At 41.4% G+C, this 14,119-nt stretch overlaps 1 protein-coding gene across 3 annotated transcripts; it reads right to left on the bottom strand.

The window, feature by feature from the left end:
- Positions 1-2,436: 2,436 nt before the first annotated feature.
- Positions 2,437-13,918, bottom strand: LOC134356408 (tapasin-related protein-like). Of its 3 annotated transcripts, none has more exons than XM_063067340.1 (5): positions 13,845-13,918; positions 13,337-13,656; positions 11,251-11,553; positions 8,092-8,190; positions 2,437-2,775 (listed from the first exon to the last, which is right to left on the bottom strand). In XM_063067340.1, exons 2-5 carry the CDS (start codon positions 13,344-13,346, stop codon positions 2,741-2,743), a joined length of 447 nt encoding a protein of 148 aa, XP_062923410.1. In that variant the 5' UTR covers positions 13,347-13,656; positions 13,845-13,918; the 3' UTR covers positions 2,437-2,740. The 3 variants fall into 3 exon arrangements, with proteins under 3 accessions (XP_062923410.1, XP_062923412.1, XP_062923411.1); XM_063067342.1 differs by having other exon boundaries at positions 11,251-11,457; XM_063067341.1 differs by lacking the exon at positions 13,337-13,656 and having other exon boundaries at positions 11,251-11,457; positions 13,845-13,912.
- Between the last annotated feature and the right edge of the window lie 201 nt (positions 13,919-14,119).

Raw genomic sequence — 14,119 nt, 5'->3', positions numbered from 1 at the left:
TTAGAGGTGGTTCAGAGGATGTCCACAAGGCTGATTCAGGTACTGAGACGGATATCATACAAGGAAGGTTTGATGGCTCTGAGTCTGTACTCGTTGGAAGTAGAACAGATTGGAGCGGGGGAGATTCATCTTGAAACCGTTCGAATGCTGAAAAGCTTAGACAGAGAACATAAGGAACGACCGTTTCCCATGGCGAGAGTCTCTAGGACAAGGGGACACAGGCTCAGGATAGAGGGGCGTCAATTTAAAACAGAGATGCGGAAAATTTTCTTTAGCCAGAGGGTGGTGAAGTTGTGGAATTTCTCACCACGGCAGATGTGGAGTCCAGGTCGTTGGCTATCTTTAAGGCAGAGATTGATTGGTTCTTGATAGAACACGGCATCAAATGTTACAGATAAAAGCCGGGGAGTGGGACTGAGGAGAGAAAAAAACGATCTGCCATGACTGAATGCGGAGCAGACTCGATTAGCCAAATAGCCTAATTCTGCCCCTATGTCTTACGGTCTTATTCATTCAGCGACCCGCTGAACTTATGGTCCCTCTGTGCAGTACCCTAAACTGCAATATCCCTAATCAGGTGCTTGACTGGTCAGTGAGCATGACCAGAATATTCGATTATACCACAGCAGAACTTACCACGCGGCTCTTCTGCTGCACCTGCTCTCCAAGATACTTATAGGTCGGAGGCATGTGGCAGCTGCCCGCCTTCTTCAGCAGCCAGATCTGACCCACCGAAAAAAAAATTCGACACGTTTCACCGTGCGCTTCTCAATCTCTATCTTGCAGTTTCCCATTTTCGTTTCTATAGGGTCGCATTTTGACAAAGTTCGTTGACCATAAACCCCTCTTGCCCAAGATGGCCAAAGTATTGCATTTCTGGTCTACACGGCAGCAACCCCACCAGCCATCCATATCCGTGTTCACAACTGATAAACAAAATATCAAAGGGAAAAATAATGCCGTGGCTGATTGCCTCTGGCCTTCAGCCGTTGAAGCCATAGCAATAGGGGCTGACTATGCCGGCATGCAGCCGACCATGCTACTGACCCAGCCGTCCAGCCTTACTGAACAGCAGTCAGGGACCTGTGTTTGGCTGACACTAAGTTCTGCGAAGCTGGAGTTGCTCTCCTGTGCGATGTCTCAACAGGTTGCCCTCGCCCCATAGTGCCCACAAGCTGGAGGCGGACTGATTTTAACTTCATACATGGCCTCTCAGTAAGTGGTTGCACTAAACTGTGTGTGGCCCTGACTTAGACAGGACGTGTGTGATGTGATTGGGGTGCAGCCTGTGTGGTATGGCAGGCAAAGCGTAAGTGCCACTGGCTCCTTTTGAAGTCCCTGACCGTGTCCATGTCTACCTTGTTGATTGGTTTCCTCCTTTCCACGGTTTTACGCATATCGTTACCATGGTAGACCGTACCACCGGATGGCTAGAGGTCGTCACTCTAACATCAACGATGGCTGCAGATGTGGCTCGGGAGTTCATGAGCACCTAGGTACTCGGTTTGGCACTCTACCTAATATTTCCTCTGACGTCGGTGCCCAATTTATATCAGATCTCTGGGCTGCAATGGCCCAGAATCTCGGAGTTTGGGTATATCACACCACGGCAGTTTAATTGCCTTTTCGAGCGGTCTCACGCTCGTTAATAGCTGATATGAGGGTTTTCCATATATATGTGGCCGCATAATCGCCTCCGCGTCTGAATATGTGTCCGTGTCTGAATACGGGTCGCCGTTACGACTGGCAGCTGATGGCATTCCTGACACCTCTCCCGTCTGGTCGGCCTGTCAACAATGTTCCACCCTCCACAGTAAACTGAATTGCTGTACAGCTATTTCTACTTCGCATCATGGCATCCAACACTAGATAACTCCTGTTGTCCTACATTCCGCCTCGTTTGTTTTCGTCCGCCGTGATGCACAGCAACATCCCCTTGGTACCCTTTACGATGGGTCGTTCCGCGTTTTTGAATGGAGATAAAAAGACTTTTGTTATAGATAAGTGGTGTGAACCTGAATGTGTTTCGGTATATCGCCGTAAACCGGCCCAACAAAATCTGTAGGATTTCGCTACCATGCCCCTGCCGTCACGACATGGCCACTAACGTGTCCACAAACCTCTGGACGAGCCGGAGCCACCTACCGATCCTCTTCCCATTGAACATAGGATCCGAGCCAAGTGGCTCGTCCCAGCTCCGGACTGCCTCACACTGCCGGTTTTACTGAATTCTGGGGGGATGATGATGTTGTGTACAATAATGTAATTGATGGAAACCTACATAATTCACAGCCACCGACACTGAGTGCACTGTAAGAGGCTGGTCTGACGTGAAGATAATAATTACGTAAAGGATTGTGACCGCGCTTTTGTGTCCAGTGTTTGGATTGCAATAAGTCATTTATTACAGTTCTTCTTAAACATAATGTCGTTTTATTTGCGAATATCTACAAAACCATAAATGCAGTAGAAATAATTACTTAAAACGTTTTCATATTTGATTAGTTCGTTCCTGCATTAACTGCCATGCTCTACAAACCTGGGGATATATTGTTTTCTGTTCAGCATGTCTGACTTCAGCAGACATCTTAGCCCAAGCCAATTTCAGAGTGACGTATGATGTCGGTGCCCAATTTATATCAGATCTCCGGGCTGCAATGGCCCAGAATCTGGGCGTTAGGGTATATCACACCACGGCAGTTCAATTGCTTTCTTTCAATTTGCTTTCTTTTCTTTCAATTCATGTCGCTTTTGATCTCCTCCGGCTAGCGTAAGCTGAAAATTATTAGAATTCTGTTATTATATTTCCATCAATAAAATGGATATCTTTTAAAACTAAATATCCGACAACATCTCAAAAAAAATCATCATAGCAACAAACAAAACGCCGATAGCAATGAGAAGCCCGTTATAATTCCGAACTTGCTTTTCCTTTCGTGAAACAACCAAAGAGCAAAACTGCTTCTACGGGTATCCTGTAATAATTGAAGATGGGTGATCGAGAATAACAAAGAAAATGTATTGATCACTTGGGTTATTTAAACATTTTACCCGATGCTTTATGAAGATGGTAGCTGTACGCATCAATATTTTTCTTAATTAGTTCCGAGACAAGTAAAAGAGGAGTGATACACAGGGCAGTCATTTTTGTTTCACTTTCAGGCTGCATGCCAATTGTCCGTCAATTGTAACCAGGAGAATTTATTTCCATTTTTTTTCTGCGTTTATGTTTCAACTGTATACCACACTCCTATCTCTATCACCACTGAAACATCTATGTCTCTTGGTCCTCCTTCTCCCAGCACTCAGGTCCTGAAGTATTTCACGCCTCTTTTTCAATCCCTGCTTCATCTTATGAGAATTACCTTCCCTAATTGAATAAATTTTATTTTTCTTGCATCTTCCTGGCTTATTCGAAGATTGCTATAGGCTGTTTTTACAATATTATACTTTTCGGTTTTAAATCGAATTGCCGAGTAGAGTAATACCCTATCAAACAAATTCAGCGTATTATGTCTACTGTTCTCCTTTCAAGCTTGTGTATTTACACGGGCACCATGAGCGCACTACCTGTCAGAATCAGAATCAGGTTTCATATTGCCTGCATATGTCATGACATTTATTAATTTAGCCGCAGCAATAGAATGCATAGTAATAGACAGAAAGAAAGTATACTGCATAAAGAGTATATATCTTATATATTTAAATTAAACAAGCGGTGTAAAAAAAAATAGAAATAAAAAAAGTAGTGATGTAGTTTTCATGGGTTCAATGTCCATTCAGAAATCGGGTGGCGGAAGAGAAGAACCTGTTGCTAAATCTTTGAGTGTGTGTCTTCAGGCGTCTGTACTCCCTTCCTGACGGTAACAATAAGAAGAGGGCATCTCCTGGGTGAGAAGGGACTTTAATAATGTATGCTCCTTTTTAATGTACCGAAACTTTAAGATGACCTGTGTACTACGGAGTCTAGTGCCCATGATGGAGCTGCCTAATTTTACAACTCACTACAGGTTACTTCGATTCTGTGAAGTGCCCCCTCCCCCATACGAGGTGGTAATGCAGCCAGTTAGACTGCTGTCCACGGTATATCTGTAAAAAATTACCAGTGTCCAGAATCAGTTCATTTATGTTACTGACAATGAGTGCAATTTTGTTTCTGCGACACCACATCTGGCATCTATCGCTCCTGTGCGCCTTTTCGTCTCCATCTGATATTCAGCTAACAATGGTTGTATCATCAGCAATTTATATATGTCATTTCAACTGTGCCTAGCCACACAGTCATGGATGTAGAATAGAATAGATCAGTGGGCTAAGTACACATCCCTGAGGTGCGTCTGTCACTCAGTCCCGTCAACCATTATCGGTACAAATAATTTCGAAATTCGGATTTCTGTAATTATCTCTTTCTAATTAATAAAGCGAATTAGTAATATGGCTCTCATTCTTCATTATACGGTCTACACCCCTGACTGATCAGAAATTGATTTGACCTCTTATGTGCCAATATATGCATTATTTACAATCCCATTCTCTAGTGCACTTTTAAAAATTCATAATATAACTCGTACTTCGTATCGTAACAAAGTGAAAACGTCCCATCGCTGCTGATATTCCCCTTGTCATAGTTGATGAAACGACGAGGATCGCACACTCTCTCACATGGGCATTAAAATTCCCCTTCAAGTTATTCCCTGTTGCATTGATACCCTTGTTATATGGGAAATGTGCTTATCATATGTGCTTTATATGCCTCTCCTACTTTTATATAGTTCTATTAGGCTTTTCCTTAGCCTCAAGCTCCAGAGTAAACAAACCCCACCAATTCATTCTCTCCACACAACTATGGTATTCTAATCTAGGCAATACTTTGGTGAATTTTCTATGCACCATTTTCAATACAATCCACACATTTCTATAGTGTGTCGACGAGAAACATTCAAAAAACTGCAAACAATGTTCTAAACTTTGTCTAACTAGCGTTCTCCAAAACTGCATACTCTTATATAGGTGATCTATGAAAGCAAGCATTTTATATGCCTTCACCATCCAATCATTTATCAGGCAATTATGGAAAGGCACCCTTCGAATCACTCTTTTCATTAACATGCACGACTGTCCTAACATTTACACTATGGGCACTACTGTTACCTAGCTTTCTAAAATACATCACTCACACAGAATGATTAAATTACAACCACAAATAGGCCGGGCTGTAGTCGAATTGCCAGTGCTAATCTCCAATCCATTTCTTCACTTTACATATGAAATACTATCACTTGTCTGCTATCCCTGCCCATTAAGCTAGCACCGCTATGTTAGACGGTGAAGGCTACATTTCAGAGAGCGGGCAAAAATCTGGCAGATGATGCACAACTTTGGTCAAGGTCGTTAGCTTTTAAAGAAACAAAGTGAAGATCAGACATTAATTATATGTGGATATTTTACAGCACGCTGTTTAGCAAGGCGACTTCGGAGTGTTTGTGCATGAATCGCAAAATGCGACTGGAATAGATTAAGAGGTTCTGTTGTGCGGGATTCCCTGCTGAAGGAATAGTATATTTATCAAGTTGGAGAGTGAAAGAATTAATTTTGAGAATAATTACCAGAGTCTGGAGCCATAAAAGTACGAGTACAGTGGCTCTGATAGATTGGATGACACTTCAAAAAGCGAAGCAGAATGTCAAGAAAGCATCAGTTATCCTTTGCTGTCCAGAGCAAATGGAACAATATAACTTGTTTGGCTCAATTATAGATCTTCATTATTAAATTGATAAGTTAGTAACTTTATCTATTATTGTCACATGTACCGAACTACTGTGGAAATAAAACTTAATTTGCCAACCATACATATCAGTAAAAGTTAAAAACAGAAGCAATTGCAGAATAAACTGTCGCACAGTGCGGGCAAACAACAGGATGCCATAACGAGCTAGACTGTGTGGTCCAGAGTCCACCTAAAGGACCTTTAAATTGTCTTTTAAGAGCGGGAGACAAACTCTCCAGGAATCTGCTGTTACATGCTTCCAGACTTTGGTATGGTGACGGGCGGAGTTGCAGCAGAAGAGAAAATTATCCCTGTTCATTTGGCTATTGTACAAGACATCGGGAAGCGTAGACAAAGTCCATGGAGAGGAGGTTGGTTTCCCCGATATGATGAGGTCTGTACACAGCTTCTGAAGTATAGATAGCATTAGGACAAAGAAGAAGTAATACAAAAACGTGGGAAGGCCCGGAAAGTTTGACAACTGGGGGCAGTTTAGAATTCAGCAGAATTATTATAAAGGCAGTGAAGGCGTAAGTAGAAAATAACAACTCAAAAGCTGAGGGCCTAATGGCCTACACCCCAGAATACGTAAGAAATTGGCCCCAAAATAATTGTGGTTACTTTCCAGAATTTTATGGAGTCGCTGGAATGCAGAACAGTTTCGCAGGACTGCAAGACCCAACATATAAGCCCGATATGTAAACTATAAAGTGCAATGAAAGCAGGGAATTGTAGATAAGTGGGTGGAAAAATGTTGCAAAGGTAGCCTTGGAGAACTTGATGGGGAGAGGTAAAAGCATGATCTATTAAAGCAAAGTTATGTTTAAAATTTATAGTAAGTCATGTTTTGACAGTATAGCTGGCAAATATCATTCAGGGAATTAATTATTTCGTGTAATTACAATTCCGAAACATTTCAATAACATCCCACAACAGAGCTTGGTGCAAAATTAAAACTTGTGGTATTAGAGATTTATTAAAACGTGAACCACGATCGAGAATGAGTTGGCCAAAAAGGAACAGAGCTTTTTGCCCCAAATGGAAAACGGTGCCTAATGAGAAACCACAGTGAACATGCTGGGATTGCAGTTATTCAGCATATATGATGATCAATTCAATAAGAGGATTAAATGGAATCCATCCAATATTTGAGAACAGCATAATGTTGTGTGAGAAAGTAAGCCTTGAGAACGAAACCAAGAAACTCCATACTGAGAGAATGTAGAGATATCTGGCAGATGACGAAAAAATCCAAATAGATTAACTTTGGGGCTAAAAACAAGGGAAGTAATTTTGTGAATACTAAGTCAATAGGAAAGGCAGAGCTGAATGTTGGCAACTCACACAAAAAATTGCTTGGCCTGTTGAGTTCCTCCAGCACTTTGTGTGTGTTGCTTGGATTTCCAGCATCTTGTTGATGAATGTCAGCACGCAGCCAAAACTTGGAACGTAAGAGGGAGATGGAGTGCTTATCTTCCTCTCAGGAATAGTCCAATAAGCTGCTAGGCAGATCTCTCTGCAATGGTACACCTTTATCTGACCGCAATTTCAATACCGTGGGCAGTCTTGGACTATTTCCTGCTCAAAGTTCTTCTAACTTTTGAAGGCGTTCAGTGGAAGTTCAAGAGATTAAGTTCTGGTTTATGAGCTTTCTCTGGAGTTTAGCAGCATGACAGGGGGTTTCATATGTGGTTTTAAATTGACAGGTCTAGAAAGATGTGATGCAGGAATGATGCGCTCAATGGAGAGGGAGGCCATTGCAAAATGGAGAAAGGTACCTAAGACCGAAGTCATTGCACTCCGTCGGAGAGGATTGAAACTGTGCAGCTCTTAATATCTGCAATTTCTGGAATCACAATCATTAAATATATTCAAAATAGAGCAGATATTGTTGTAGACCGAGACAATAACATAGGAGTGAAATATTAGTCTTACGAATCGGCGATATTGGGAGTACCTTGGACTGTCATCTGCTAATATTCAGGGCCGTTCAGCATTACGGTTGCATGGGTTGACAATACCGCTTACCTTCAGTTGCCCTAATATCGTCGTGTAAATTTATCACACAGCCAACAGAAGTTTATCTAGTGGCGTTTGAATGGTTAAAGGAATACGATATTTAGGAGCACTTTGACCGTCAGAGTTTAAATTTCGGGAGACGCTGCACTCAAGGAGATGAAACTGATGCGTCACAGGTCGGCCAACTTTTGGATTTTTCGAGCAAATGTATAATATCCGAACCAAGCATTCCCTCAGATACTATTGTTTAATTCAACTGCGTAATTACACAATAAACAGAAGACCAAAAAAGTCTAGAGTCTTACCTCTGCCTGTCACAATGAAGGTGAGAATCAGGAAGAACATTACTCCTCTTGCTACGTAACCGAAATTCTGATCAGCAAATGAATTGTAGTTGCCTGAATCTGTAACGTTAATAATAAATTTAGTGACGAGCTTTAAATTGCATACGGCATTTAAATTGTAACTCAGTCAAATATTTCATCATTTTCACAGTATTTTGCATAATATTAGATTATGACTGTACGGGCGAGATAAACATACAAAGCTGTTTCCCCATGGTTCAGTGTGTTAGGATGCTCTCTAGTGAATCTCTGTAGAAGGCTGTGAGTATTATATCGCATAGACCTGTTTTCTTCAGCCTGTTCAGAAAGTCGAAACGTAGCCGAGATTCCCTGTTTTGTGTAGGATGTACTCTGAGACTATCAGACGTTGTGTGACTTGTGCACGCCCAGGAGTTTAAAACTGTTCGTAGTTTTCCCTGCTGTACCGCGGGTGTAAAGTGGGTGCGAGTTTTCTTGAAGCGGGTAATCATCGTCCTTGTCAAGTTTACATTGAGGACAAAGTTATCTGCCTGGCGCCTGGCCTCGAGCTCTTCCAAATCCACTGGGTACTTTGAAATTTATCTGAAAATAACGATAGGATACCCTAAGGTCGATTTATTCGCCGTGACCGAGCAGTGAAAAAGGATGTCCGTTCCGACTGAGTTTCACGTTGTCCAAAGCCACCATTCCTTCGTTTTATCTTATATTTTTCATCCAGGACCTCGTTGCTGTTTTTAAATATTTGTAATCCAGCACTCCGCTGATCTAATGACTTGTTAGTTGTTTTTATCTTCTCTCTAAAGCACTGTACGTTGTGGGAGATCAGTGCGTCCTTAAAATCATCACAGAATATAATTGATAAGATTTGTCTACGTAGAGAAAATGAATTAGGATTGGAGTTGTTGTACATTGTAACAGCTTCACAGTCATTCTCGCAGACTGTAGAATCACTCGCAGAATTACGTTACTAATTCAAATCAATCAATCCAAATTTGTCAGAAGCAATGTTAACTTACATTAACTATGTGATATTTTGGAACAGCATGCGTATCCAGAGGCGACATTAGATAGGCCTCGGGGTTGTGACAGCTGATTAAGTAGTGCATTACTTTGGTGCGTATACTGCTGGTGGCTGCTCCCTGATACTACGGATTTTTGTTCTACTGTATAACGTATGGCCACTAGAACAGGCAGGTAAATAACGGTGACGGTGTCTTAGCTACCTCAGTTACACAAGGAACCCCATCTTCTGCGTTTCATTCTTATGTCAGGATTCTGTTTTTCTTTGTTTCAGGGAACGTTTGCATCCCAATAAGAGACAATGTCATCGAACCTAAATCACAACGTCTTAGCGGGCTTGTAGGTATACCCCCTGTGCGTTTTAAGGGGTGGTGCATTGTCTCGAACCTGTCGTCACAATTTCAAAATCAAAGGGCAGATGTTGCCATGTTGTTAACAATTCTCGGGCGCTAACCTGTTAGATGATCTGCCCACGTCCCAATACTTAGATGCATTCACAAAGATGGCGCACACGCGCCTTTAATTTGCCTTCACACCGAAGATTCAAAGTCAAAGTCAGTCGAGGTTATTGCCCTATGCAAATATACCTGTATTCACAGGTACAGAGAAAACTTACCTCCATTGTCATCAGAGGGACATGCGATCGTGAATGCAGCGTTCGCAATAAAATAAGAATTTTTAGAACAGAGAACAGAAGGTGAGACCAAAGGAGTTCTGTTTGGTGCAAATTATCAAGGGGTCAGCGTTTGCCTGATCTGTACTAATCGGGGTTTTGACAGCTGGTTCATCGAAAAGAAGTGCTTATTCTTAAACTCGGTACTGCTGCTACTCAGCTTCCTGTAGCTCCCAAACAGGAGATAATCTACAGCAACACACACAGAATGCCGGAGGAACTCAACAGGTCAGTCAGTATCTGCGGAAAGGAATAAACAGTCGATGTTTCAGGCCGAGACCCTTCTTTGGTACAGAAAAGGAAGGTAGGTGGGGAGGGCAGAATAAAAAAAAAGATAGGGGAGGGGAAGGAGGATAGGCAGCTGGCTTAAAAAGATACGGATCTGGAGAAGAAGGAATTTGATAGTAGAGGACAGCGGATCACAGGAGGAAGGGAAGGGGTGGGGGCACCCAGAAGAAGGTGCTAGGCAGGTGAGAAGGCGTATGAGCTAGACTGCAGAATGTAAAAAGAGTGGAGAGAAGGAGAAAGTTTGCGGAATGAGAAATCGATATTCATGCAATTAGGCTGCAGGCTGCCCAAACAGAATATAAACCGTTGCTACTCCACCCTGAATATCGCTTCATCCAGACACAAGAGGCAATGGATCGACATGTAGGAATAGGAGTGGGAATTGAACTTAAATATTTGGCCACCGGGTAGTTCCACTTTTGGCGGATGGAACAGAGGTGCTCGACAAAGCAGTTTCCCGCTTAATACTAGTATCGCCAATGTAGATTAATGGGGAGGGACGAATGGGCAAGCAAATAATGGAGAGAGCGTTCACTAAACTTCACCTTTTATTAGGATTGCGCTTCTTTTTCCATAACCTTGCAATTTATATTTAATATGATTTTGATTATTGCTGTGTATCTGATGCTGCTGCAGGTAGCATTTTCATAACACTATAACGTCTACTTTGGCTTTGATATTTAATTTAGACATTGCTCAGTTTCACCGATATTGATAGAATCATGCAACGTTATATTAGTGCAGAAAATTTGACAGGAAAGTGACGTATAAGATGCAGTCATATGGAAAGACAGGACAGGATTCAATGAAACATTGAGGTCCCATTCCTTATGTCCTCAGTATCTGACTTATGTGGACTTATATATCTATTTTTTTCATAAATGACGGATGCCACCTATAAAACTTATTAAACAAGATTTACCTATCAGTTATTATTATTCTTGGTGATGGGGTTTCCATTCTTTTAAATTTCTAAGCTTAATACCTTTTGGAGCTTGCCCTTTTCATTTTCGCAACAAAGGTACAAGTAGATTGCAGATCATCAACTCATACAGTATTCGTACATAAAGTATGGACAGCCAAACGAGTGCAAAATGTTTAACGTAGTTTATTGTGAACCGCTTAGATGCTAAATACACGGAGCTAATAACTGATCTTACCTGAATTGTAGAAAATGTAGCTGATGTTAGCAGGGTTTGGAAGAGCGATGTGAGAAACCTGGCAGGTATAAACTGTCCCGTCCTCCACAGGCTCAGTCTCAGTCAGGCAGCTTGAAGCCTCGTACAATCCCGCAGTTGTCTTTGTTTTGATAGGCTGGACTTCAGGTATAATATCTGAGCAATTCTTGTACCAAGTTATGTTCAGACCTTGCGGGAAAAACGCAGCGGTGTTACAAATAAGAGCGAGGGTGACTGACTCGTTCTTAGGCAGCATAACCATCAGACGCAGGGGGGTTGGAGGATCTAGAAATAAAGTGTTTTTTTTTAGCAACACAAAGCTTTTAACAAATTTGAAGCAAATTACATTGCAGCATCAAAAAATAACTTCATGGAATGACAATTGTCCTTCAGTTTTCTTCTGCAGAGAAGTTAGAACTTTTTATTTAAATGTTTAACTTGTTTTCTCTGTGATATTCATTCCCTCCAAACCCAACTGCCTTTCTTTTAAATTTGATTGTTGAATACTTTGTTTTCATGGGTCACGCCAACTTGTACATCTCTTGCTATTTCTAGATCTTGCGGAACTAAAAGAGAGGTAGCTACAGACAAAATGAATGAAACGCTGAGCTTCATGTACAAAAGTTCAGATTCAAAGCATTAAATTGAAAGTTACATTGCCCCGTTTTCGATTATAATTCGGTGACCCAACTGAAGGAACTTTACTTCTTTATAATAGTTCAGCAGGTCAATTTGAAAATTGCACTCTCACTGATTGTTAATTAGAGTACCTAACCAGGGGACAAGGTTTATTGATTAATAAATCCAGATGAAGAACACGGTTCAGTAAGAAGAATTGTTTATCAAAGAGAAAAGAGAGAGAAAAAAAAATGTTTCTGCGATTCGAAAACCTTTTACCGAACCAAAAATACTGACACAGAAATTATTCAGACTATGTGAAAGGTCCAAATCCCTTTCAAGTTGTATTCCCATCATGGATTTGTCATTGCTAAGCTCCATTTACAATAGTTCACACAGAATGTGAGCTTGAGATGCAAAGACTCAAGTAACTTTGTGCCCATAATCATCACTCTATATGTGTGATCGTACCGTCGTTTCCGATTCTGAAAATAAGAGGGATCCATGTAATAAATTTCATAGATCATCATTGCATTATCAATCATTCAGTCTTTCAAGTCCAGGCATTTTCCAGGAAAATAAACAGGAGTGTGATCAAAGCATGCACTTCAGAGAAATATGTGGCAGCAATGAAGCTGGTCCAGGAGAAATGTACACACACAGTGAAAGAAGCACTGTACTTGTGAGATGATATCAGAAGTCTGGATGGAAAAAGAATCTTGGCCTTATAGATTTATGTGAGGCTGAGATAGTCCAGATGGTCAGAAAATCTCGTTTTCTTTCCTGTGGCAGGTGATTCCAGAAAGAAAAGGCACTTTGTAAGGGCGGAAATTTAGAAACTTTATGGGTTCGTTTTTGCCCCACATAGAGGCTGGTGCCACAACCAGTAAATTGTACCGAAACTTGCTGGGAAGGCTCGGGCGAGTATAAACCGAAATCAGGCAAATCAAATTCAGCTGGGACAATGTCTTTGTACGACACGTCTACGATTCGTCATTCTATGCACTTTAAAAAATTAATAAATAGTCTCACTGAGCGCGAGCATATTCGACACCACAAATAAAACCTCTTTCAACAACTTCGACAGGTTGATTATAGTGTGCGCATTCGATATTACAACAGCCTCCCATTAGCATTTCATCAATACGATTAATACTGCCACAGACCGCAGTCATTTTACTATCCAGGGTAGGAAAGGCATGCCGCATTTACTGATCAAGCACTATCAGTTCTGACTCCCAGATAGTTGGTTGAGAATTTAGGAAGTTACCCATTAGCTACATAGTATGCTTCTAACAATCATGGATCACTAAATCAGCTCGGCAGTGACAGTAATGTTGGTTTTCCTAGTAACGCCCAAATCCATTAGATAGAAAAAGCACAATACATTTTACACAAGGGGAGCGAGCGAATGGGACAGACAGATCTCGCCTGGTCCTCTGGCACTCACCGTAAACCATCAGCTTTGTACCTGTCCCATTTGAAACTGTGGCATGTGTCAACCGGCAGAAATAAACCCCGGCGTCCTCTGCTGTCACAGCATTAATCTGTAAAATGGCACCTCCCTGGTTTAGGAAATATGAATAGATTCTTCTGTCGAGTCTCTCGTCCAGGAAACTGTCTTCCCCGTCTCTCCACCAATGCACTCTCACGTATTTATGGGGCAAAATTGGAAAGATGCAGTAAAGTTTTGCCGTGTCACCTCTCGTCACCGTAACCTCGGGATCTTGCCTCAAGGTGAACGCAAGGTACCTTTGGCTGCTGGGAAAGCTTTAAACACAAAATCAAACATCTAGTCCGAAAAATACACAGACGATTACGCAAATCATATGAAATTGGCGTTCAACGAAAAACAAAAAAAAAATACAGCTACATTGATAGAAAATAACAAATGAAATGTAATATTAAATATTAATCAGTTGAATATAAAGTAAGATTGTAGCGAGAGAGAAGTATACCGGTGCCGCTGACATTCAGGATGATCAAAGGCAGCAAGAGTCTCATTATCTCACAGCACAAAACTGAAAGAAACAGTTGAATGAACGAAGTGACAAATGAACAGAGAGAGGAGTGCTACGAGAAAGGTTTGGTTCCAGTGGGCGTGTCCGGCTTCAAATCTGCACACATATTAATTACATCTCTGCACAGCGAAGCACATCAAGGGTTGTTACTGGTCACTCGGGAATCTGTGAAGAATGCGCAAAAATATGAATGTGTTTTTTTCCTGTAGCTA

This window comes from Mobula hypostoma, chromosome 14 (assembly GCF_963921235.1).
Source record: "Mobula hypostoma chromosome 14, sMobHyp1.1, whole genome shotgun sequence".
Lineage (NCBI taxonomy): Eukaryota > Metazoa > Chordata > Chondrichthyes > Myliobatiformes > Myliobatidae > Mobula > Mobula hypostoma.
The sequence above is the reverse complement of the archived record's forward strand: the minus strand, read 5'-3'. Positions and strand labels throughout refer to the sequence as shown.

Bases quoted from the DNA above. Each gene is read 5' to 3' on its own strand.
- LOC134356408 (XM_063067340.1), bottom strand. The intron at 8,191-11,250 runs GTAAGATCAGTT...TTAACGTTACAG, and splicing joins CTACATTTTCTACAATTCAG to ATTCAGGCAACTACAATTCA. The intron at 2,776-8,091 runs GTAAGACTCTAG...AATAATTTTCAG, and splicing joins CTTCATTGTGACAGGCAGAG to CTTACGCTAGCCGGAGGAGA.